The following is a 27,710-nucleotide window of genomic DNA, read 5'->3' as shown; positions in this document are numbered from 1 at the left end:
ATTATCGTTCTGTTGAGTTTTTCATCGCTCTTAACCGCCTGTGACTCATCGCCGTTGAAGCAGCCGTAACATCCAACCTAGGATGTGACTAAATGTAAAGTTGTTGAGCGAAGTTCTCTGCAATTTGCAAAGTAACTGAACTGTTTCAGCTCGTTATTATAATCTAATTTGATCCCTTGCCTGCTAGTTACTGCAGTGAAATGTTCAGTAGAAACCATACAATACAATCCTAAATCCCTGGTCCAAAGAATGAACTCTGAAATAAAGTAATGAATCACCCCACAGTCAGACTGGGTTTTCACTTATTAGAAATATTACTTTTTTTTTTTTTTTTTTTGTCGGCTTCATTGCTTTTATGAAATAGCAGTGGAATCCAGGTCAGTCTGTCTGTCTGATGAGTGGATGAATGCATTTTCATCGCTCTAATACCATTTTGGTATTACGACAATGAAGTCTCGCAGTGCATGAAATATAGATTTCAGATTCCCTTTTTAATCACAAAATTTAAGAGGGGGAGGGAGGTTACATTCATGTGGAACACAGCAACATACAATATAGGGTGATATGTTGTTCAGCCAGTTAATGTTGGGTTTGGCTTTTTTCAGTACACATGCAGTAAAGAAAATAAATGTCTCTCCCGAAATACTCAGGAAATCTTTTTCAGGCAACCAGTTTAAAAATGAGTGCAAATACTGAGGGAGCACAGTTCAAACACACTAGTCATTTCGTTGACACAATCTACATTTAAATAGTTTTTTGTTTTTTTTTTGCAGTCATTTCATTACATACTGTACAAGTAGAGAATATATAAATATTTAGTCAGTATTGCATCATGCTGAAAATAATTTAGGAAATTTGCACACGTTTCTGTGGGGTTGGGGCTTGCTTTCAGTGCACTGCTTCACTGACCAGTGTTTAATCTTCAGTTTAATGAAGCATTGCCTACTGATTATTAGCAGACGAGTTATGTAATCCAGTGCAATTTTCCATTTTAGTGAGCACTCCCAAATTTCTTGCAAATAATGAGTCATTTTGTCAAACTGTCCGATGAAGCGGATTATGTTTAATAATGCCTCTGGTACTGATAGCACGATGACATGACTTTAATTAAATCTAATTGAAAAGATACGAATGATAAATTACAACAGAATCCTGGCCCGCCTCAAATGATTGGTCAGGCAGAATGTTTAATATATAACAGGTTCAATGACAGCAGATTTCCAAAACCTTCAGCGTGAACTGAAAGCAAAGATAAGCCCAACCCTTCATTACATCGCACATTTAAAGTCACATAGAATACCTGGAGTAGTCGACAATACACAGGATTATGTAGCTATATCAACATGTAAGTGCAATCTAGTTTGGCACAGTTTCAGATATCAAGTGTTCACTCACTTTATTGTTCGTTGTAAACACACAAACTACCACAACAGGTCTAGTTACCTGCGTAACCACAGCGTCTATTTCACAATGAAGAAGTCGGGACAGTGCTGGGTGACAAAAAAGATATTTATCTCAGGTTATTTCTTTCTTGCTGATGGAATCAGCACCAAGTCTACTTTTGGTCAAGCATTGGCTGTGTTCATCAGCCAACTGTCCTTAAATGGAGAGGATGGAAGGTGTGGCATGATCAAGTGTGGCGATTCAAAATGGTGTGTAAAAAGAACGTTGATGGTGTTATTTCTTTTACTTCACGTCTGACCAAATAGACAATTTAAGTGAGCGTTACCTAAATCATGAAAAATCAGGGATCCTACATGAACAGAATTGTCTCTACTCTATAGCAGCTGAATTAGGCCCAGGAGCCTCAGTTGGTCAACTCTGACCTACATGGTTCTCAATCAGGTAACCTGTCTAATGGTAGTGAGACCTTTTTCTGAAACTGTTTTTCAGAAACTGATGAATAAAGTGCTCGAAGATACAGGACATTGAAAATTGAAGGTTTAAATACCCACTGCAATTATTGTTCTAAATTGGATATTTCTATCCAATATGTTTTACAAGATCAAAAGCTGCTCTTTCTTGCTCTATTCAAGAGCTCTAGTTTAAAAGTTTAAATGTTTATTTGCATGTAAATGTTTTCCATCAGTACGAACGTTAATGACATAGCAAATGGCTGATTTCTTTTCATCCATTTTAATAGTGAGAACAGCGTGTGTTGTGATAAATATTTATGGCATGATATGGTCATTCTATTGACATGTCACCCAGCACCAATTAGAGGTAAAGTGATTAGCTTATCCTCAATCTAATCTCCTTCTCTCTACTGTACAGTGCTGTGCACCAAGACACGTCTTTCCTAGTGGGGTTGCATGCATGGAGCTGGTGTATACAAAGGAAACAGTCAAGCATGTCATCCCATCCTTGCAGATTCACAGTATTCAGAGATGTCAAAGGGTTAATGGATGATTTACAGTGTAGGTCCAGTTTTATATCCTCCGTGGTCTTCATCACGCCCGGTCAAACGGACCTCCGCTGGCCTTGCGCGCTCGCTCTGTTGACCATGTCCTGGTACATCTTGGACCTGAGGAATCGTGGGTAGGAGTCTTTCTCCATGAGGCTGTGGACTTTAGCCTGGACTTCGTTGAGGCTGGTTGGGGTCGGATCCTCCAGGCTCTGCTTGGTCTTCTCCCTGGTGCGGTAGTCAATGTTTATCTGCCAGGAAAAGAAGGTCACCCACATTAAGTCAAATCATCTCAGACATACATGGGGACTTTTGCCATGATTTCACAGAGATGTACGTCACTTTTATTTTCATGTATTTACTGTTCACTTCAAGTGCCTCTAGTGTAGTTAAGAACAAGTGAAGTGCATGTCAGGGGGTTGATGGGGTGGGGCAAAGACCAACTCTTGGAGACAGCAGTGTTCGAAATGTACTTACATTTTGTATGCTGTAGAAATGTACCAAGACATTGCATTCACACAATGAGGTAAAGGGCTTTTGACATCGAAGAATTAAAAGAAAAGGGAGGAAAACATTAACCCCAGTCACACATACACACCTCTCTCGGTGCCTGAATATCAATGAATTCATGGAAGATCTTGTTAGCTTTAGACACAAGCTTGGTTGAACTCTTTATTTTTTTGTACTCCTCGCAGGCCATCCAAAACTCAATATTCTCGTCGCTGAACTCGGTCTTGAGAAATGACCGGAAGGCAGCCAGGCCATCTGGAAAGGACAAAAAAAAAAAAAAAAGAAGAGAAGAAGATTAGGATGCTTAGGGAGGATGCAAAAACAACAAAACACTTTACAAACATGATGTATACTGCCGCGTAGCACCTATTTCTGTGCAGCGGCTGAGAACTCCCTCTTCTACGGTTGTTCTATTTTTCCTTCAACACAGAGCAGCTTAATCATGTGATAATACCCCTCATCCTATGTTGACTTATTTCCTGTGCGTACACACTTGTGTTCCCAGAAGCGGAACCAGCTCTCACGATTAGAACACAAACAAATCAGAAACAAAGTACTCCCACAAAGAGTTCTTTTTTTCCCCTGTCTTCATCAATCAAGATAAGTGATCAGTTAATGTGCTCCCCACTGATGATAACATGAAGGAAGGGCATGTGTTTTTTTGGTTTTTTTTTGTGTACCGGCTCGTGTCACGTTGACATGTTATTTCAAACCCTCTCATTTCTGATGTTTACCTAATAAATCTGGGCAGGGCACAGTGGATGGCCCATCTGTGCATATGCAGCGACATTACTCATCCGGAAACACACATTCAAAACGCACAACATGCAGGTTTACATGTTCACGTGGATACACATGCACATGCACACAGGTTTGTTTGCAAAAGTCCCCAAATAACTGTGTCAACACAAGCGGAATCATCAAGCTTTTTTTTTTTTCTTTCTCGTCTACTTGAACTTTTTGGAAAGGATTTCCTCTGTAGGGACACACTTTGTGAAAGGCTCTCAGAGAGTGCCTACCTGCGCAGAGCGATCAAACGTTTCTGCTCTACATAAGTTATGACATTTAGCAGCATCAGACTCTGGATATGAGACAATCATGGCTGAGGTGCCGTATTTCTCTTAAGATCAGTACTTTGTGAGAAAGTGTTTTAGAAGTGTTCCCATATATTAAATCTGGTTTGGCATCCCAAGACTGAAAAGATGAAAGTATTCTGATTACTCTAAGATAACTTTACGAAGCAGCACAACCATGCATTGATATTTGATACTGGACAAAACCTGACGACAAAGATCAAGCTGTAACCGATAAGCTTTACATTTCTGATAGATGCCATTTCACAATAAAATCCAGAAATTGCTCAAACAGGTTTCTTCATGCATGGTCTCATGTAGGTCTTCAGTGAGTTACGTCAGCCCTATGCCCTACATACGGGCTAAACAAACATTTGGTACGAGCGCAGTTTACAAAATAACCGGACGCACCAAATGGTTTGTAGCACACAACCATCTGGGAAGTCTTCCTTCCCTTGGAAACTGCTTAGAAAAAGGACAGGCGCTTTCAAAAAAAACACTTGGCAGGCGATTGGACGAACCATCTGTCCATCACAGTCCACCAAATAAGAGTGAAGACATGTTTTCCATTGAGAAAAGCAAAGCCCTCAGTTCTGTTCTTCGATCTTCTTTCAATTTCAAAAAATCTCTCCATTTCAGATGTAAATGATGCTATAGCAGCTATGCTCACCTCTTAAGGAGCCCCCAGTTGTTACATCTAAATCACAGCTGTAGTATCAAACAGACCATCACTGGATACTGATTGTGCTGAAACAGTGTGGTTTGTACACAAGCACATAGTCTACACAAGTCTACGTAAACTGCCTTTAAACATCTCAGTTAATACATTTTTTTTAAGTGAATTGTCTGTTTTTGTTGCTAAAAACACATCAGGCATTCTTATTCACTCTTTTAGCTTTGTTTTTGGTCTCTACGATGTCTCAATATCTGTCTACTTGGCTGCTATTTGCTCCACTGTGTTCAGCAGCTAGTCACAAATGACAGTGCGTCTGCTGTTTGGGGCTGAGCAGGTAGTGCGCAGTGGATCTATAGAGCTTCCGAGTTTTTCCAAACTCAAAACAGCTCACACCTGCTCAGTTTGGAAAGTTTCATGAGAGGAATTTTGACTTGAATTGGCGCTACACAAATAATGATATATCACTGACTGAATAAAAGCCCTGGCTGTTTGCTTTTCTTTACATAGGACCCATCGTGTAGGGTGGTGCCCCTGGCTGCAAAACAGTGCATGGGATACATATTTTGCACAGCGAGTCCTGGCATTAAAATGGCTAAATCCCAGCAAAAGAATAAGGTAACAGCTGCTAGCCTGTTTAGGTTCATTAGCTACCAAGTTTCCATAAGGATAACGTTTTTCAGCATGTATGGTGCAAGCTTGGATGATGTTGTTCCACCTAGTGACTGGGAAGAGGGGAATGCTGCTGGAAATAGACTATCACCCCCAAAGCTACAGTCTAAAACCAAGGAAACAGATGGAACATCATTGCTCCATAGCACATGTGGTTAAAAAAAAACCCAAAAACCAAAAGCACACAAAGATTGGTAAAGATTGATGAAGTGATAAGATAGCTTTCATTCAGAAAGGATAGGGGGTAAAGGTCTGGAGCTCAGCAGGTGGTTTAGGAGGTTAGACTGCAAGGATGACTGAGGGAGATAATTTGACAAAAGTCAGAATGACAATAAAGAGAGCAGGCTGACGTGAATTTAGCAGTAAATGTGGCTGAGAAACTTTAAGTCAGTGCAACAAGGGAGCTTAATGAACTGACTGTCCAGAGACTCACGCTTAAATACATCAGAACAATTAGGAGCAGCTGGGAGCAACGGGGACAATGTGGGGCAGCTGGGGCTGAGACGATCGCTGGAGACAATCACTGTGGCACTCTGGGACCAGCCAGGATGTTAATTAAAGAATAGACTGTAGCTGTAAGCTGAAAACACTGTCTGCTGTTTTGGATTGTTCACGTCACTTCGTCACTCTGGATAACAACTTTGGCTAGAATGCACACTGTAGCCCTGACATATCAAAAGCCCCGCTGCTCGTCAACTTCACACAATGTTCTTTCTACTAACGAGACATGTAACAACCGACAGTGTTCTCAGGTCAGACCCCCGACAGCACACACACAATCAGCTTTACACACTGAGGAATGACACCGAATCCACTAAGGTCGAAGCGTAATTCACTATCCCTCCTTTTAAATGAAATTAGGGCAAGGTGAATGCAATATCCTATCACGGGAACATTCAGTACCCCGGCCCTATTGCTTTGATATTGAATTATGTAATGTATTAGTGCTATGTGTCCATGTACTTGTTGTAGTTCACCTCTCTAATGCTCGGTCAATTGAAACAGGATACGCAGGTGTATCACGCCTGGGGTCGGCCCTTTTCTTGGCCCCGTGACAAACATTGTTTTTCACGGGCGACATTAGCTTCCTAATGGTTATGTGTCAAACCGGGGTGTTATGTCACAACCTCGAATTGAACAAAACACATAATTTTCATGTGAGGGGGAGATTGTTTACAGCTCGCTTTTATTGAAGAACAGTGGGCAAGAGGCAAGCATTGAAATGTAGCTGTGATTGAGGACAAAATAAATAAATACTGCATAGGTGTTTTTCTTTTCTACTTGAAGATAAGTGAAATCTTTGGGTTTGACATTAACAGATCAGAAACTGAAAAAGCTGCCAACTGGCAAGCAAAGACTTTGCAGTCACATCCACTATCAAAGTCTCTCATATGTAAGGATAGAACACGCTTACGATTCTTTAATGGCGAAGACTTGCGGCGATGGCTTATCTTTAAAAACAAACCCTCTAGACTTTTATTTATTCATTAATCAATTCAAAGACATATATCGGCAACTATTTTGAGCACCAAACCTCCGCTGGTCCCAGCTTCTCCAATGTGAACACGTGTGGCCTTTTTTTTGTTTGAATTTGATGCTGCTCTGTCAGTTAGCAACATTTATCTGAACACTGGTTGCATCAGCGCTAGCATTTCCATTTCCTTATTGCTGACACTCCACAGACAAAATGTTATTTAACTGAAAAAATAATTAGCAGATGAACTGATATGAAAACCACAGCTAGTTGCAGGCCGAGCTGAACTTGTTTCTTCTTTGGGAAACATTAGCTAGCAGTCTTTCTCTGCTGGTGCATTATCACACGTACGCGTAAGACTTATACAGCGAAGGTCTGCAGGGTTCATTCAAATCCGCTCAACAGCAACTGTGTGACTGACTGCAACAGCCTGCTATCACAACAACAGTCAGTCCAGTAATTAAAGCTTGAAACATCACGTTACACACAAAAGTTTATTTTCTTTAATTCTAATGGGCAAAGATATGGTATTTAGTCACTGTTCTGATAGCAGAAAATAAATGACTTAAGACTCATTTGGATTTAGAGGAGCAAGACTTGTGACCTGACACACACACTTACTGATATGTAGTCGTGTTCAGAGTTCATACTTTTTTGAATTTTTGTTTGATTACATTTATTTTACAGAATATCAGTAATTATAACACAAATGTAATTACTTGTTATACTTTTGGAACAGGTTAAATGAATTGTTCAACGATATCATTGTTTGAGGTACTAACGCTGCATTCTGTTGCGAGTCGGAAGTCGATATTTCCGAGTCTGTATTCGCTACTTCCATTCTAAATGCGTCTCGGTGTATCTGCTTGGGAAAACATGGACACCCCCCAGCGAAAGGGATGTTTGTATGGAAAGTCTGTGAACTTCACAAGCAGCTACAGCAGCTGATCTGACAGATTAGGGCAGGAACAGAGGCAGGGGGAGTCGCCTCCCTCCTCATGCTCACACAGAATTCTATCACGCTTAAAATCAACTGAGTAGAAGTGAAAACGGCAGCTACAACATTGTTGTGACTCGAAGCTTTACAACACAAACACTACCATTAAGTAAGAAGCGATGAAAGGATAAAAAGTATTGTTCGCTATGTGTGCCGCCATCTGTGCTCATGCCGGTGCAGTCGGGGTTGGGTGGAGCTTGCCTGAGTTTCTGACTTGACGACTTGACTTGATGATTGACGAGTCTGTCCTGATTAAACTGTATCAACTTTTTGCCCACGTTGTTATGCTTGCAACCTGACTTTTTATTTCAGTCACGGCTGAAATCATACCAAGAGGAACACGTCTCACATCTCCTTGCCTCCAAAAAAGTACTTTCTTATACCTACAATTAACAGTTTATTAATCCAAAAGCAAAGTTTAAGAATTGGAGCGCATCAGGGGCACATTTCGACATCAGTTTTGACCTTCTGGGCCTCAGCGTAACACTCAGTAAAACACAAACATTCTGAAAAGGAAAGGGTTTTCATATCAAGCAGATTTAACTCAAAGTGGAGCAAGAGTGTGTGGTGAGTATTTTGGGTGAAATCCCACAAGGTGGATGTGCTCTGAGTCCTGTCAGTTCAGTAAGTTTGATGCCTCTAATGTTACGCCACACAGCTTGTTAGCAGTTAATAAATGTGTGACCGGTTTGTGCAAATGGGTCTTTGTGAGTGGGTCTGTGCCATAGTGTATTTGGTCCAAGGGGATGGTCACAGACAAGTGTGTGACTCATTATGCAGTAAGGAGTCATTGGAACACAGAATTGACAACATTATATAAGATGGTCTTAGAGGGGAGGACATCGACTTGAACTGAATTGAGTATAAAACAGAAACTATCAAAGAAACTGGAAACGATTTTACCGCTACATAAAGGTGACTTGTGCAGAAATAGAGAATGTCCACTTACGTTTGTGAGAGAGAAGATGATCAAACGATTCTGACCACCGAACAACCTCGTCGGTCGACACTCTGAAGGAGAGAAAGCCGAAGGAAAGTGCCTGAGCAAGATGCGGACCAACCACTGTAATTTCATGCATTTTTAACACCAGATGGTACTGTATATATTATTGAAGGGGCAGAGGAGTTTGATGTATGATTTATTCTCTGCTCACAGTTGTTCTTCCGCTCAGGAGGAAGCTCAGGATAGAAGAATAACAGTGTCTGACATCTCATTGTCATGCTCTTTTATGAAGTGGTTAAAACACAAGGGGATAACACAATATCCTGGAGATTAAAGTGACACATTAACATTATTGTACCCCTCCACCTTGGTAAGTAGTCTATGTAGCAATAGGAGAGCCTATGAAACATGTTTTCTAAACAGAACAGTAATAATAATAATAATAATAATAATAATATATCTCACAGTTTTCAAACCTTTGCAACAGCTTCTCCTCTTGTAGGTTTCTTTAATGATTTTAGATAACTTTGCATAGAAATGGTAGCACAGATATGGCAGAGATGGCGGAAAAACACATTTTCCTTCATGATACTTTAATTTACCACCCATATGCATGCTACGACTTGGAAATGTACTTTTTAATATCCAATTTTGATAATAGCGACGCCCCTATACCGTTTTTATTGATAATGTGACGTTATGCCACACAACACGTGCCTTCTGAAAAACAGGTCACTCTTGTCTCTCCTCTCTCACATTCCTCACATGTCTCCCACTCACAGGTTTTCCTCCAACACTGGCGGAGACATAGTGCTAATCTATTCTCACTCATGTCAATAGATAGATGAGAGTAGAGAAGTCAGGAAACTGATTTCAGAGCAGTCTTCTATTCCAATCATTTCTGCAGCTCTAACTTTTATGTGATGGAATGAGAGGAACACAATCTCTGTACTTTGACACAAAAAACATTCATGAAGTTTGGTTCTGTAATTAAATTATTATAGGCCTTCTTAAAATGTGACTAAATCTGCTTGGTCAATATATACATACAGTCATTCTAATATTTGTCTCTTGGCCATTTTCACCCTAATTGGGTGCTTTTGATAGCCATCCACAAGCTTCTGGTAGTCCTCTGGATGAATTTTTAGCTAATCCTCTCAACAGAATCAGTAAAGTTCAACTACATTTGTTGGCTTCCTGGCACAGACTAGTTTTGTCAGCACAGTCCACAAGTTCTTGATGGGGTTTAAGTCAGGACTTTGAGAAGACGATTCCAAAACCTAGATTATTGCCTGATTTAGCCATTCCTCTACCACGTTTGGTGTTTGTTTGTCACATCCAACTACACCCAAGAGCCAATCTTCTGCCTGATGATTTGGAAATAATCCTCCTTCTTATTTATTCCATTTACTTTCTTTTAAGCAGCTGATCCACTGGCAGTAAAACAGCCCAACAACATAATACTAACTGCACCATGCTGGACAGTTGGTATGGTGTTCTTGGGGTTAAAGGCCTCACCGTCTGTTCTCCAAACACATTGCTGCTCATTGTGGCCAAACAACTCAGTTTGTGTTTCATGTGACCACAGAGTTTTCCTCCAGAAAGTTTTTTCTTTGTCAATGTGATCAGCAGCAAACTTCAGTGGAGCTTTAAGGTGCTGTGTCTTTTTTCTTCAGCCTCTCAGTTCATGTTGATGTAAAACACACTTGACACTGACACCTGTCTTCCAGCAGCTTGTAATTCATTGCAGACTTGCTTTTTAATAATTTCAGTTGACTCTTTTGACCGTCCTGACCAGTTTTCTCTCAGCAGCAGGTGACAGTTTGTGTTTTCTTCCTGATCGTGGCAGTGACACAACTGTGCCAAGCACTTTCTACTTTTTAAACAGTTGATCTTTGCACCTGTAACTGCTTTGACATGGCTCCCAGGGACTTTCCTGACTTGTTCAAATACATCATTTGCTCTTTCAGATCAATGCTCAGCTCCTTAGACTTTTCCATTTCAGTGTCTGTGGCTGAGTCTAATGGATGTATCAAACAGGCCCTATTAAAATGAGCCCATAAAAGTTAGCTGTTATCAGTCAGAATCACTCAGAAGAGGTTCAGAGGCCATGCTACAAAGACAATTTGATTCACACAACTTCATATAATCACCTAAATTGACTCTTCAGGTTACTGTATGCATATTTTTGATGCAGCAGATTTGGTTGGGTTTTCAGAAGAACCAAACCAAACCTCATGAAGGTTTCTTCATTAGAATTACTTGTGACATCTCTAATGTGCCTTTTGCCCACAACTGAACATTTTGCAATAGGTAGTTAAAACCGATTTGATGGCAGCAGGAGTAATGTTTCTACATCTGCATTTGCCAAGGCCTTGTTATCTGTCATGCAAGTTTGCAGCAAATAAAAAACAAGTCCTGATCTAAAAAAACGTTGAATTGTATCACGCAAATGTTTTGTGTATGATGAACAACAGAAGGTCGAGCTGCTAATCCATGTTTCTGGCATGGGGTTTGACAGGAGAATATGAGACTGAAAATCACAGAAAAAAAACTAATTAACTTGATTTGAAGAAATGTTCCCTCAGAACTGTAACAAATTCAAACTCTAATGGCAGACTGTGGCATCCGGAGAGTTCTGTAACACAACAGAAGCTTGCATTTTCATTTGTTGGAGACCTCAGATTTTTTGGCAGACTCACTTCAGACACCTGGCGGCTGTCTCGTGGGCCGGAGGCAGGAACTCGGAGAAGTCACTGTAGGAGTCAGATTTGTTGGACAGGCAGCCTAGTCTGGTCTTCATGGTGCTGATCCTGCTGTAAAAAACACACAGAAGACAAAATGTCTTCTTCTGACTGTGTATCTCAGTGTATACAGACAAAAACATGTGACGAAGAAAATACATCTTATGGGTTACGTAAGCGGATGATGATTCATGTGTAGGTGCAAGGTTGTGACCTGTGGGTTGTAGGCTCCGAAGAGATGCGGAAAGAACTGTGATCATCAGCAGGAATCTAATGAATTGGATGCATGAAGGTGCATGAATGTGCAACCCAGAGCATAACTGGAAAGCAGCAAATATGTCATAATCTATTTCTCTTGATCAGTGAAGGTCAATGTGATAATAATGTTTACTGCTTGTATTTGCTCCTGTTTTTCAGTGACTGCAATACAGCTGAAAAGATGCACCTTAGCTTGACAGCATCGAACATATTCCTCAGCTGTTACCAAGGTGGTTAATCGTATGTTTCAGATTCATGCAGCTGGGCTGCCCCTTTAGATATTTAGACTATGCATCAGTTCTTAAATGTTGTTGGGAAACCTGATGAATTAACTGATGATAAGAAACAAGATGCGGAGAGGCCAACTGGCTGGACTGGATGTAGACGACAGGTGCAACTCCATATGCAAGACGCTGATTCAGTGCGGGCTCTGCCTCATTCAGAGAGAGCTTAAACATCCCCGATAGCCAAATTCACATCCACTCAGGCTTTTCTTGTTTGATTGCAGACTTTAAGAAAACCCCTAACAATTCATGACTGCAATTAAGTCACAGAGGCTGCGATACGGAGGCGGCACACTCCACTGTTTATCTTATTTATTACAATGATCAAACAGAATAAATACAATAATACGTACAGCAGTGAGGTTCATTTATTTTTTGGCTATAAAAAGTATAGTATGGATGCAGCCCCTGAAATCGGTCATTAAATATGATTGTGATTGAAAAAAAAAAAGGAAAAAAAACACCCAATTCTCTTTAACTTGACAAATTTTAAATGCACCGATATGAGCCGCATCTCCATCGTTCGTCACAAGCTGTCCCATCTCATTTGTACACTGCTGCTGTCATGTACTGTTTGTCAGCGTTCTGCCTCTGGGACACATGGGTCACTCCAGATGGGGCAGGGTTGTGAGGATGCTCCATCAAAGGTTAAACATTTCTATAAAAGTGGGCCTGTTTCACGGGAAACAATAATAAAACCTCGGATGGCAAGACGGTCACACAACACATTCACATAACATCCCAGAGATATGAGAGTCTCATCCAACTCTCCATCTGAGAGCAAACAAGCACTCTTATATTTCCGAAAGAGTTGAGTATTCTCTGCAAGAGAGACCTGAGTACTGCAGAGATAAAGAAGACAAACACAGGCAGACATTGCAAAAGCAAATATATATAAGTGGAATGAGACATCAAGTTTTAAGATTGCCTAATGTGTTCTATTTAAACGATGCAAGGAGAAGGCTGTGCTGTCAAGTTCAGTACTTTCCTGAAGGGGAAACCAAACAAAGTGGAAACCCCAGCGCCTGAAAATGAAACAAACGTCAAAAAACTACAGTTCCTCGAATAGCCACTTGTGGCCGGATCCAAAAGCGAGTCAACAGAGCCGGAGCGCAGTGGAGTCTTGCTCACCTCAGCGGGCTCAGCTCTGCTGGCCAACAACAAAAAAAATGCCTAAATGCTGCTGTGTGCTGTATGCACTTTAAAACCAAGAACTGAGCTGAACAGAACGCAAAAGAACCGAGCCAATACCAGAACTAAAGTGGATACTGGCAACAAGATTTAAGTCTTCAGCAGGAAGACACATATTGCCTGTCAGAAGCCCGATGTCACGGAGTAAAGGTTCATATTGATTGGAGTCTTTGAGTGACACAGTCCTGAGTTCTAGTCTGGTGAGCAGTGGTTTGAAATCTCAGAGGGAATGTGATAAACTGCAGCAACTTTCACAACTTTAAAATAATACAATCTAGTTCTCTTTTTGTTGCTTGTGAGGACCGGCCTACTTTTTTATGTGGTACACCCTTATTAGGATGATATTTACACAGCAGACCAAAATAAACTTAAAGTCGAGACAGACTTGATGGTACAGCCATTTTCCTCTCCTCACAACAACAACATGCTTCATTCCGAGGTAAGAACCCAATTTTCTGTGACAGATTTGTTATGTACATCTCTCTGAGGAAATCTGATGGATGATGATAATGTAGGACAACTTGTGTCTGTCTATTCGTCCACGCACGTTCATTAAAAAGTCCCAATTTCACAAGTCCTTCTTGCCTTTTACCTTCATCACTTTGAGTGCAGTCGGTGGAGTTGCAGCGGTGGATTGTTTTGATCCTGGACCTGGAATTGGGAACATTGCATGAAATGTACTGTTCATTAGCCAACCGAAGGCCATTTGCTGGAACAAATGAACTTTAAAGTGTTGTGTCCTCCATTCACCGCTGGCTTGTTGTGGTGTCAAATTTACGTGTGTGAGTCTGTGTGCATAAGAGGCGGCATGTGCGTTTGTGTTTGGTTTGGACCAATATATCGGCTTTCTGATATTGCCTTAAAATGAAAAGTGAATGGCATTTTTTCTTTGCCATCAGATGTGAGTATCAGAGAGGGAAACAGGAAATGTAGACAGAGAACATTAGACTAAAAACATACTCTACAGGGAGAGGCATTTGTTTTTGGGTTACGCGGAGAGTTACTCGCTCACATGCTCTCACCGAAGCTTTAATCAATCGAGATTAAACGCGAGGAAGCACAGCCCCGAAGTTATTGCAGCTTCTTTCCGATGCAATGTAGATGTGATGCTTCCTGCCCCAGAAACACCCTTGTTATATACCAGATGTTATTTATAAAACAGATGCACTGGACTGGAAGAACAGTTTGTGGTCTGTGTGAGTCATAATCTGAAGGTGCACTTCATTTGTTAATGAATAGCTATTTTCAGAGAGGCTTGCAAAAAAACAGCCAGGGATATTTTAAGTATGGCAGCACATGTATGAGTGTGGGTTTACACAAGTTCACCAGTGAGGGTCGAGTTCTACGTTATATTTCTCCATCGACTCGCGGAAGGTTTTAAAAGAACGTTGTTAGATTCCTTTCTCGCACCACGAAATCAGTAATGCAAACACCACTAAGACATACACGAAGACTAGAACATGATACATTGCCGTTTTTAGACCCCTGCAGCAAAGGGAGCGTAACGATGTAAAGTCCAGGATGGGATGCACACGAAAGGTCACACAATCACACGATTTTGATGCGTTCCTTCTATGTAGAGGCTAAATGTGTGTAACACACTGTACAAACGAAGTATTTGTGTGAGGCTGGTGGCGGCAGAGAAGGTCAGGGGATCGCTGATTGAATGAATTGGATACATCCTTCGGGGAACATGATTTTTCCTCTGCAAATTTCAAAGCAATTTGCTTACGTAACAAAGTGATCAAACTGGCTTTAGCGTGGAGAAAAGCACCATCTCACCAAAAGGACCATTCAGTAGCTGCACTGGAGGTTTTTTATTGTATCATACGTTTTTTCCCCCTTTCATTTAGGGTGTAACCACTGAGGACCATGAAAATCCCTCTCTGGCTAGTTGATGCACAACTACTAATTTCACCACTAATTTCTTTTTCTTGTTTGGTCTGTCAATGTTTATATTATATATATCACCTGTGCATCTGATTCATTTTCATGCATCTTCCCTTGATTATTTTACGTCTTTCGTAAGCCACATTGACTTCTGACCTTGTTGTGGAAAGGTGCACGACAAATAAACCTGACTACACGGCTTTGCTCTTTGCGCTGGACAAATTCCTCGACCGACTGGTGCCTTTTCAGCTTTCCTTCCCTGATGTGATGCCATCATGTAGGGAGCACCTTTCACGCATTGCATGACCAGATGAACGTAGGTAGTGATAAGCACACATTTTGAGGTTATTTCACCCAGATTGTACACGCAGCAACATGTCACTGCCCGGCAATGATAAGTTCTTTGAATTCCATGCAAACTCGTCTTGCCTTGAATTTGTATGTGGCATGCACATACAATATAATATTCAAAGGCAAACTGAAAGGCAGTTTTAATACAATTACAGTAGAAATTAAAACCAGCCTTTAACCATTCATCATGGTTGAAGGTGTATGTGTGTCAGCATGTGCCTCCTCTTTTTTAGAGCAGAAAAAAAGATCAGCTAGTGAAGCTGATGAGGAGAGACGTGGACATACGATACTGGCGGTTTGGCACACACCGTACAGACTTATCAATAACTGACCTCCTCACCCTCCTTATGCCTCCTGTTAGTCCTCGCCTCTCTTCCTCTCTTCCTCTCTTTTGACAAATCTATCTCTCTGGCTGTTGTGAGCTGCTTTCTGCGTCTGCAGCGTGGCGCAGACACGTGCCACCGCTGAGCTATTTATAAAAATCCCTGACAAATCCATGTAGTCAGGAGGAAGCAGTGCATGTTCTATTCAGCCATGCAGCAAGGCCGACTCCTGGAGGAAAGAGGCTAAAAACGGCAACAGCACTCTAATGTCTCAGTTATACACAAGTGCGCCTCATGAATCTCAAAGTGAAGGCAGCATCCGCTAGACCTCCACTATGTGAGTTGCCCGTTGGGGTTGCTGGATTAAGAAGTCAAAATCTAGATCATGGAAGTTGTTTCTGTGTGTGTATGTACGAACATCTCCTTTGATGTTACCTAACTTGGTGCAATGCAGGTTTTCACATTACCCTCCATGTCCTCATTTCTGGCAGACAGACAGAAGACACCCGGCAGGTCTATAGCTGTGTATAGTATTAGCTGACACACTGCACAGTAATCATTAAATGAGGGTTTGTTAATGATGAATAGAGGAGATTGATCTAGGTCAAATAAAGATATTATTATCATTATTATTATTATTATTATTATTATGTTTGTGCAAACAGGTAGACGTTATGTATTTATGGGTTTATTCTTTACTGGGATATACATAGCATGATTACATATGCATGGATGCTCAGGTGCACATATCTGCAGTGACGTTAGTGCTGACGTTAAAAGCGAAAAGACAGAGACGATGTGTGTGTGTCACGTCTTCAAGATCTCAAGTACAGGTCAATTCCCTGCTCTCGCTCCGGCTGAGTGAAAGTAAAAATAGCAACTTGTCAAGTTGAATTTTGGGACCGTTTGGGCTGGGTCCACATATAGAAGGTCACGTTTTTTGTCATGAATCTCGGACAAGCTCCCAAGAAAAACACACACTGTTTTGACACAGCGCTGTTTTTTTTTTTTTTACCTTTTAAAAACTTTTCCAGCTTTTCCAATTTCCAAACACACTGGAACTGTGTCTACTTCTGCCGCTGTTGGAAAAGTCTACCACTGCTTACACATATCATGTTCATATTAGATGTATATGAGCGGATTTTCATGTCAGGAGGTGGAGAGAGGAGAGAGGATTTTGGTAAAGTGACAGCTAGGCGGGATGGCTGCCAAACAGGAGACAACTATGGAGACGGTGTTTCGACATCTCAAAAACACTGGATATTTTTTAGGAGACATCGAGACAACTTCAAGCCACATTAGAGGAAGCTACACGTGGACGACATTGGGGTAATTTCCAGGCAAATATAAAGACATTTTTGATGTTACATCCAAATAACTTCCAGCAACAAAACATTTTCCCCAACTCTAACCAAGTGGTTTTTTTTACGCTTAAACCAACCAGACCATATTTAAGACAAGGAAACATAAAGGCGCAAAAATAAAGAAGCACACAATTTCAACCTTTCAAATGTAAAGATTAAATATATCTTTTTTTTTTGCATTAAACATATATTGACAACATTTATTCTACTGACTGGGTGGGATTCTCCAAGCTGGCCAGGAGACGGTTTGCTTTGCGTTGCCTGCATTTGTGTCCACAGGTAGCCTGGCTAAGTACCACCCATCTCCCAGCATCTCTCAGGCTCATTAAATCATTTATTTAATAATGTTAATAATGACTGACTACAGACATGAGAGTGACATTAATCCTCTCAACTAACTCTTTGCAATCGTGTACATTTCTTAAAAATGCCAAACTTAACCTTAAGGTTTCCTTATAATCAGTAATATATGCACTCCAGTCCTTTACTATCATTCAATTGTCCTGCTTCACACAGCCTCATTTATCAGTAGCCATCTCTCACTTATCCGTTAATTAATATCAATTCACTGGCTCTGTAATTAATTCGCTCAGTCACTGCCAGCCTCTCGGCCCCCTCCACTTCTTCACAAGCACTAAAACAGGGTCACTCGCTTGTCTTGCACAACCACCGAACTGTGTCGGCTGCTTCGCTCCTGTGACACTGTGTGGCTGATTTGTTTCTTTTTTTAGCCGAGCGCTGGCTCAAAAATAACCCAGCCGAAGGAATCATCTAGTTCCTCGGGGCTAATATCAGGGATTCTATTCAAATGTTGGCTGTTGCAGAAAACAACAGAATTTGCGCGCACACACATAATACCTGGTAGATGAAACGCGTTGTATTTCTTGCAGTATCTTTGAGTCAGTCAGTCTTACAGTGAATAATGGAAAAAAAAAGCGTTGAATATCTACTGTGCCACATTCATAAAGAGAGGTGGTAAAAGAAACTAGAGGGGAACTCAGAGTGCAGGTCTGCAACAAGGCCAGTAGGTGTAGGTGTATTGCCTGTGAATGTGGACTGTGATATGGCGTCATCTCCTTGCTATAAAAATCATTAAGTTTAGCTAACCTGATGGCCAAGATGGTTTGTTACACAGAACTTTATGGAAAGTGCTTTATGGAAAGAACTTTTATAAAATACTTGGCAGGTGTTCAAGAGGATCATCTGTCTATCACCATGAATCCCGGGCTGACTTAAACCCAACAGATCGACATTACAAGAGCGCTATCATCAGGTTCTGTTGAGGAAAGCAAGTGACATTTGTCATGCCTAAACTGCTCTCTGCTGTCTCCAGCTGCCAGTAGTTCCTAAGATACCGCTTGGTTCAACGCTACTCAAAATGTATTCAAATTCAGGCCAGTAAATTTTCTTAGATTTTTCTTACAAACTTAACCAGAGAACATAACCACCCCTAGCGGAGAGAACAAGCTAAGGCACACACTGAACAAGCAACAGACCGGGCTGTTTAAATGCTAATGCTGAAGGCCTCTCAAATTATGGTGTAATTATTGGCAAATGTTCGAACACGTGCTCACATTCAGCGTGCAGTTTATAATCTCCGTTCATTCAGAGAGCCAGTTTTAGCTGATTTTCAGGCTGATTGAGATGCACTGTGACTCAGATCACAACATATCCAACGGTTCTGAGCACAGATTTCATTTTGGCGAGTCCAGACATGTCCTTTTTCTGTCTGCAGCCAAGTTGTCAGATTTGGGACTTGAGTCACAAAAGCACAACTGAGGTCTTGCACTTGTGTGTTTGCTTGTGTGCATTTGTGTGTACTTTGCCCTGAGAGCAGAAGCCCAACTGCCCACAGAAGTATGTGTCAGACTATCTGATGTGTTGCCACCGTCAGAAACAGCAGAAGGGAGAATATTTCTGTCCTTGCGGATGTCCGCTGCGCCCGACCGGTTCAGGTAGATTTCAGGGCAGGATTCTCAACAGCACACTGCCGCTAGCTGCTGCCCTGATGGAGAAACGCATGCAGCTACAAACACCATCGCTCTGACGTGTCATTGCAGTAACACATTGAATCAGTTTAATCCCTTTTTAGAACATCTGTAAATGGGATTTTAGTCCCACACATATTCTCTTTGGACACTGGTCACTGCTGAGTGACGTCGTCTCAAGGCCAGCTTCGAAGAACCTCCTGGGAATATGGTGTTCAGAAAAATGATGAGAAAATGCAGAAAGACCTTGGCTCAGGTGTAGAAACGCTGCAGATGTTCAGTTCCTAGATATGAACTGGCCTTAGAAGAATGTTGTTTTATCTGCTTTGGAAGACGTACACATCGGACAACATTATTTGATTTTATAAAAAGATTGTTTTTCCCCTTTTATTCTCTATTGTGGAGCAGTCTGAATAGTCTGTTTTGATAACAGTACTAGAAACTCAATCACTGATTATCCTTTGAAGATTTATAATTATAATGGAGATATTACAACTGATAACGGAGTACAGGTACTTGCGATGAATGAATGTACGGTTGCTATGTATATCGCAGCAGTGAGTAATAGCAAAGTCCTTCTAGGCTACAATAGTAGAACGTCTCTGGTAATAGTCACATGCACAGAGCCTTGCCAATGTGGAAGAAGCCATAACATTGCACTGACCTGCTGTTCCCTCCATTGACAGATATAAACTGTATATTATGGTTACAAAGGTATAAGGGGATATGAAGCAGCTAGACATATTTTAACATGCAGACAGGTGATTAAAGACACGTCTGCATCGAATTACTAATAAAGAGTTAAAAAAAAAAATAATCATTCTGCCTTTATGTAAATGTGTGTCTTTGCTCATAAGTTTAAAAAAAAAAAAAAAAGTATGTGGAATTTTATTAAAAGGAATTTAACTGTTTCCTCGTTTAGTAATATTTGAAATAATTTTGTTTCATTTTGTAAAATATATTTAAACTCTTGTTTAAATGTGGACGGAATACTTAAGAACCACTCAGTTGTAAGTAACAGATGATAATGACGGCTCGTCCTATACTTCCTGTTCCATAACTGTGCAGTTGCTGGCTCCTCTGAGGCCTCCTGCCACGACACCTGAGCACATCGCTCACTTCAACTCTCTGATAGGTCAACCTGGGATAAAGCTGCCCGAGGGGCTTTTTTTTTTCACCACGTAACACCCGGTTACTTTTTTCATCTACTTTCTAGTCAGAAAGGTACACTCGTGTGGTTAGATTAATGTCACTCCCCCGATGGCTGCCCCTCTTCGTACCTATTTATTTTGTATCGGTTTAATCTGTGTCTAGTTCAAAAGCGCCAGCGGCTTATAATTTAATCTCCAAAAGAATAGAAGCGTGCGATGCAGGCTTTACAGGAACACTGTACATTATATATCTCTGCAGCTTGTTTGGTAGCCCTAAAAAGCTTTGCCCATCTGCTCTACAAATATTGCAATGTTTATATTTCTATCCCCTTTTGACCGAGGTGCACTCATGTTCATTTGGATTAATGTCACTCTCCTGCCTGTGGGTGTTCTGCTGTTGCCGATTTTCTGTTTCAGACAAACCTGGACAAGTCAGTGGTTTAATAAATATGGGCAAATCTCTTTCATGGTCATTCCTGGTCAAGTATGATATACAAACTTCACATGGACATATGATAAAAGAGCAGAGAGTAGAAGTAGTTGCTCACCAAATGAAATAACTATATATTTTTAATTTATTTTTTTTTTTTTAATACTCTGATTTATACTATGTTGTTTTATATTAACCATTTCTATGTGATAAACAAAGTAGAAAGAACTGTGATAGTCTGTGTCGATTATTGTTGATGTGTAAAGCAGCAGGTTTTGGGCACCTTGTGACACATTACTGATGAATCCTTCTTGAGACAACAAACAGGTTGTGCTTATGAAGACTACATTAGGTTTTTCTTATCAACAATTTCCATCACTCTTATTTGCATGAATGTGATGAATAAAGCTAGCGAGCTGTGACGTCATACGTTGTTTGCAAATTGCATCTAATTTATTGTTGCAGGAGCAGCAGGGTATTTCACATCCACATCTAATTTTTAAAATCCTTCTGAGTACAATTCAGTTACTTTATAAACGTAGACGTGTCTCTGAATTCTGATAAGTGATACACAGAAGATGTCTGAGCTGATTGGCTCCAAAGCAGCAGCAGTTCACCAGATTTACTGACTCGCCAATCGGCTAATTCATCCTTAGCTTGACACTACAATAATCATTAGCGAAAGTGTCATGAGTGGCCAGTCGACGAGCGCATTAGCCACTGTGCAGACATGTCAATAGTAAGACGACAGATAAAGCAGCACTAATCATTTGTTAGCTGCTTGGGGTGTATTATGAGCTCATAAATTAGAAGTGTGAGCAAGCAATCACTGATTTACATATCCGGCACAGCAAAATTAGCATTACTTGATGCCATCTGGCCAACAGTAAGTCTAATATCAATTCTCCTTAAAGCTCTGTTTGTATAAATAACTCAGCTTTTAAATGTTCCACTTTGTTTACCAGCCGATCCCTAACTTTGTCTCCTGTTTGTTGCTGGATTGGCAGCATCATCTTTTTCACATAAAACAGCTGCTTGTTGCTGCCGGAGAGCCAGAGAGAAGTAGCATAATAAACCTTACTGTGCAGCCTCAACTCACGGTTAAGTTCCTTAACTGAAATCAACCACAATTAATGGCAAATTCAACAGCTGTCACCCAGTGCGGTCTGTTTAGGAAACCCAATCAGCTATTCACAGCTTCAGTCACAACTTGGCATGCCTCCTGAAATCTTTACGCTTTGTATGAGAGATTTGTAATGCATCTTTGCTTCCACCCAAGTCAAATCTCAAAACAGACTGTGCTTGAAGCGCTTCCCACTCTCACTCACCTTAGGCTTACAGGGAGGGCGAACAAAGCTCACCAATCGCGGAACAAGGGTTTGACTCACAGCTATGTCAGATTACACTCAAGTAAATCTGCCTGTCAGTGGCTGGACATGGACAGGACTATTAAAAGCACATGCGTGCCAGGGGTGTTCAGGATGATAAGGGCATCACACTGACTTGCATTAGCTTCTGAGAACATTTTGCTTGGTGATAGAATTAGAGCTTGTCATCAACTGTACGCTACGTCCACAGATGATGGGATGTGACTGGGCTGAATGGGCTTTTGTATGGTCCTGCTAAATTTAGTTCTTGGGGTAGTGTTAGGATAAGGACAGTAAGAATTGACTACTGCCAAATATTTGTGCTTTAAAGGGTAACTACACCAATTTTACATGTGTAAACTGCCTTTAGTGATGTCACTCTGTGGTTTCATTGTGGTAAACGTAGGCGGCATGTTTTCAATGGACAGCTTAAAATCAAAACTGTTACAGCAGAACCAGAGATATCACCCTGTTTTCCTTTTCAAAACCCAGTGCCTTTATTACCCACAATGCAACTAAGCTACCTTGTGAAATCAGTCTTTACACTACTTTTTAAATATATGCAGTAGTACTATCCAAGACTTGTAAAAACACTTGAGTGTGGAAGATTGGTGGAGTTACCCTTTAATTGGGTTTGGCTGATAAGCTCTAACCAGCCAGTTAAATCTGAATGAGGAATATACATATGAACCTTTTGATTGTTTATTTTGGATCAGACTTTACAGTGAGGTATATTGATGATCAGCAACTCTGCAAGTAATGTTTCAATTCTGTGGCTGATTGAAGAAAAGAAAAATGGCTGTCATTTGTTCAAAAATACTGTGGTTGCACGAGCTAATCCATTGTAAATATTTAGTCACCCTCATCACCATGTGTAATAAACCCTGGGATGCAGGTGTCTAGTGTTTCTATAATCAGGACCTCTGCTTTGTTCCCCTCACTACTACAGGCTGAGCGCATGTCTCTTAGCGCTCATCCTGCTTCCAGCCATTTATGTAATCAGTTTGTTCCAAGGATTTATTTTGCATTGCAAAAAAAAAATGGCTCCAATCCTAGGCCTGTGGCTCTGTCTGCTAATAGCATTGCTCTTCAGTAGGATTTGGAACTGTACTGTCATATGCATGTAGCAAACGTACGCATTTCAGTGGAGAGCTACAGTAGTGCACCGGCTCATCACCACATGTGGGGACGGTACTGCAGCTGACTGTGACAATACATCTCCTGGAAATAATAATCCCTTTAACATTTTCAAAATATTTTTTAGGCTCTTGTATCTGATACATGCCTGAAAGTAACACACAGATCACTTTTCGACATCTGAGGTTTCTCCTGTCAACTGAATACACTGGCAGGGAACAGAACCGTGATTGTGGTGCACAGCGTTGAAAAAGATTGCTTTGAAAAAACATCTACAGTTGATCTCGCTGTGAACACTTTTTCACTAGATCCATGTCACAGATCCAAATGATCACAGATTGAATTAGATTTCCAGCAGGAGGTTATATTTTTATTTTTTATGTACAATACTTTGACTGATGCCATGATGGCTCACGAGCCCCGATCTGACCATTCTAATAATACCACTTTGTATTCCCATAGTTTCAGTTTGCTACTTATGTCTAATAAGTGAATAAAATCTACCCACATCATGTGGAGATATTAAGATATTTTTTACACCTAGCTTTAGTATTATTCTTACAAAACAGATAAATACAACTCACAACTTCTGATTTCAAGTTTCTCTCTGTAATGACTGTATCAACAGTGAACCGAGCTCACAGTCCAGGCAGACTCCAGTCAGCTAATCAGTCTGTAAGCTCCACGGCTACCTGAGCTTCTAAGCTTACATTACTGACAACAGCAAAGGGAGTGCAGCAGTTACTCTGTTGATGTTTGGCTATTAGCTATGGCCATTTTTCTCATGTTACACCTTTAAACTTGGTCAGTTTGGTTTGCATATTTTATGCCAGCAGGATAAGAAAACGTGCTTGGCTACTATTTCATAGCTTAGCCTGAATGTGTGACGCGTTTGGGGAGACTCGGACAAGGTCGGGAACAAATCTGTTCGGTGTGTTCAGGTGCGTTGCAAGCTTTCGGAGCCGCGCGGACGTTGTCTGCTCCGATTCAACATGCGAAGTCTGAGAAGGTTGGCTGTCAGCCGTCTGAGCCATTGGATTCTCTGATTGGTTGTGTGCTAGCTGTATGGCCATTGTGATTGGCGGTGTTCTAGCGAATCAGCGTGTGTGGGAGGGGCGGAATACTGTGTGCGCTTTGTTTTTCTATGCACTCTGTTCCATCATTTCCTGTTTTCATGTAGCCACCACTGTTGCCAGATTGGTTTTCCACCCAATTGGGCTACTTTTGTTGATGCCAGGCGGGAAAAAAATACATTGGCCGGGTTAATAAAATTTGGGCTGCTTTTGTCCACATTTGGCGGGTTTTTAATATTGTGAAAACAGCACTCTGAACTGCGGGAGCCCATCACGAGCGCCGGAGGAGCAAGTTAAATAGAACAGAAAAGCACCAACCCCACCCCCCAGCTAACGGCGAGGAGCATAACTCCCCCCCCCCACACACACACACACACACACACACACACACAAGGGTGTCTGGCAACTTCGTGATCTGGGCTGGTTTTTAGTGGATTGGGCGGGTTCTAAGATCTGATTGGGCTGGAAACTGTCAATCCAATCTGGCAACACTGGTAGCCACCTGCTTATTGCATCTCGTGCAAGCGCAGAACGTACACGCTACTGTGGAGCTGGCAGCACGTCGAAGTGGTGTGTTCAATGCAACTTTTCTGTCGAACAGGTCAGACAAGAGCCAACAGAGTGGTCGGATAAAGGCAGTTGGCTGTTGGTTTGAGTCTGTGCGGTTTTGGGGGGCCTTTACTTGCAACTGCAACTTTTCTTCACCGCGGATGTTTCGGGAGCTGCTTAATAAATAAGGCACAATAAGTAATTGAAGTCATTCCTATACACAAACAACTTGTGTTCGTTCAAGAATATTATGTTAACACCACACTGCTACTACTACGTAGCTAGATGTTTGGCTAACTGCCTTGTAGGATTCCAAAAAATGATGAAACAATTCCTAAAGTCAGTCTAGCATTTAATCATGTGGTCGGTTATAGCTGGCTACTATGTGCCACCTAACGCGCGGCAGTTGTATAACCTTTAAAACAAGCAATGACTTAACTGCACTGCAGTACTTTAAGCTAACTAAGCTATCACAACCAACTAGCTTAATTTAGCACAAAGGTGGAAAACATGGTAATACAACAACCCTGGCCCTTTCAAAAGGTAACAGAATCCGCCCACCAGTACCTCTTATGCTCAATAATTAACACTTAATTGAGATATGATGAGTATCAGGTTCAGTGACTAACACAATGTGGGTAAGTTGGAGTGGAAGTGTTCCAAACTGAAACATCTGAGTGTTGTGTAGGGGTCTGGATACACCCCACCCTGGGGTGGCACTTGTGTGGGCTTCAAAGACCTACTCCATCTTTGATAGCTCTGATGAGTGACATTTACTGGACTGAAAAGCCCTCAGAGCTTTCAGCATGAAGGGAGGGAAGGTGGGAGGGTGTGAACTGATTTTCAATAGTGCTCCCAGGAAATGGGGCTGAAAGCATGCATGAATAAGCAGTCACTTAGGTGCAGACATTTGGAAATGCAGCTTAACAAATTGTACACAAACGCCCATAAAATTAGCTTGGTAAGAGGTAATAGGAGAACACTCTGGCATGAAGCTCGCATCCCTCTGCTGAGCTAGTTTGTTTGCTGTTTACAGCATTAGCCACAACACATCATCATCAACAACAACAACAACAGTGTTTTCCCTGCTCTAACAATAAGCTTCCATCCAAAGCTGCAGATAATAATCAGCCCCGTAAACCATTAGGAATGACATAGACCAACATAATGCCGAGAGCTGTGTACACAGCAGAATTATGCAACACTGTCATCTGATAAATGAATATGGATCATTTACCTTGAGTCCGGTGTGTGCGAGAGCTGCTAGACTTTTTCTTCCCCTTCTTTTCTGTCACTGCCTATCCCCAGCGCGTGTTTTGGCAGAACGCAGCCTCCGTCGAGCCAGTGCTGGTCTGTATTTGTATGAATCTGCACAGCTCAGAGCTGAAGATATCTAGTGTTTGTGATGCCAGCGAGTGGGAGCTACACGCGGCATGCTCAATGGTGTGAAACGTGGGGGGAGAGCGCAGGGGGGGATGGATAGAGGGCGAAGCAGAGGGGGTGGAATCGGAGAGAGATGGAGGGGGAAGAGGGCTTTGTTTGCACAGGGAACTCTCCAAGGACTATCTGTGAACACATCTGTGAAGTGGAGAAGTGCTGTTCAATGATGCTGTGGCTCAAGAGACGGGAACATAAATGTGTGGTGCAAGAGGCAGGAGGGGGATGTGTGGGGCTGCAGTGCTGAGGTCTGTACTGAGGCTGGAAATGTGAAATTTGAATGTGATTTTTTATTTTTTATTTATTTATTTATTTTTTACAATTTTGCAACACAAGTCAGCAAGTCTCATTGTAAAATTGGTGTTTAAGGATGTCCAAGTCTTGCAAAACAAACATTAAAAAACAAGCAATTTCAGGATATAAATTTGGCTTGCAACTTTTTTAAACAAAATTAATCCATTATTTAATGTTTTATTTATCCATTATTTCATTATTCAATGTATTTAATTGTATAAATCAATGTTCGAACATGTCACAGAAAATGAAAAATGGAAGGATAATGATGGGATTAAAAGATTAGAACAGACAGTTAATAATTTGACAATTGCTCAATTGATATGTTCGATTATGATATAGAGTGTGTACTATATAAATACGTGCAGGCCATAACAGATCCTTTTACATTCAGCATGCCCCGATCTAACGATGCATGTAAATAATTTACATTGATGTTGAGCAGTGGCGGTTCTAGACCAGTTTTAATAGGGGGGCCAGGTTGGGGCCGGCTTTTTTGTTAGGGGGCACATACAACCCGGAAAAAAGGATAAATCCCTCATTCAGACAAAGCAGTGTTTACAATTTCAACAATTTTGATTGGGTAGTAAACTGCTGAGATACTTTATTTCAGCCTTTCCCTTCAGAACAAAATCATTGCAAGAAATCTGTCATTGTATTATTAATGCAGACTCCCTGTCAGGGGGGCCACAGGGGGGTCCAGACTCAGAGTTGCAGGGGCACTGGCCCCTGTTGGCCCCCCCCTAGAACCGCCCCTGATGTTGAGCGTCGCTGCAACCTGCATCAGGATGTCCATGTTTCTTTCCATCAGACACAGTCTTCACATGATCAGTGCAAAGAATGCTGTAAAGTTTAAGACTTGTGCCTCTGGGTTACCACTGTGTAGGCATCTGCAGAGGGAGATGTTACATAACGCAGCACTGCGAAATGAGAACCGCAACAAAGCGTTGCTTCTCGGCAGAGAGTAAATTGTTTCCCCTCACACTGTCTCTCATTTGTCTTAATGTGAGGTGCTTCGGTAAATGCTGCACACGCACAAAGACAAAAGCATGCGAGAATTGCATTTGCACCTTCATTTGTTTGCACCCACGAACATATGGAAAATGCTATGTGACAAGTGTTAGAGCATGAAG

At 41.3% G+C, this 27,710-nt stretch overlaps 1 protein-coding gene across 2 annotated transcripts; it reads right to left on the bottom strand.

The window, feature by feature from the left end:
- Positions 1-472: 472 nt before the first annotated feature.
- rgs8 (regulator of G protein signaling 8) lies at positions 473-26,461 on the bottom strand. Of its 2 annotated transcripts, none has more exons than XM_030434404.1 (5): positions 26,084-26,461; positions 11,449-11,559; positions 8,753-8,814; positions 3,003-3,169; positions 473-2,655 (listed from the first exon to the last, which is right to left on the bottom strand). In XM_030434404.1, the coding sequence occupies exons 2-5, from the start codon at positions 11,547-11,549 to the stop codon at positions 2,461-2,463; spliced, it is 525 nt and encodes a 174-aa protein (XP_030290264.1). In that variant the 5' UTR covers positions 11,550-11,559; positions 26,084-26,461; the 3' UTR covers positions 473-2,460. The 2 variants fall into 2 exon arrangements, with proteins under 2 accessions (XP_030290264.1, XP_030290263.1); XM_030434403.1 differs by having other exon boundaries at positions 11,449-11,562; positions 26,084-26,451.
- Between the last annotated feature and the right edge of the window lie 1,249 nt (positions 26,462-27,710).

This window comes from Sparus aurata, chromosome 11, assembly GCF_900880675.1.
Source record: "Sparus aurata chromosome 11, fSpaAur1.1, whole genome shotgun sequence".
NCBI lineage: Eukaryota > Metazoa > Chordata > Actinopteri > Spariformes > Sparidae > Sparus > Sparus aurata.
This window is presented reverse-complemented; position numbering and strand designations above follow the sequence as displayed.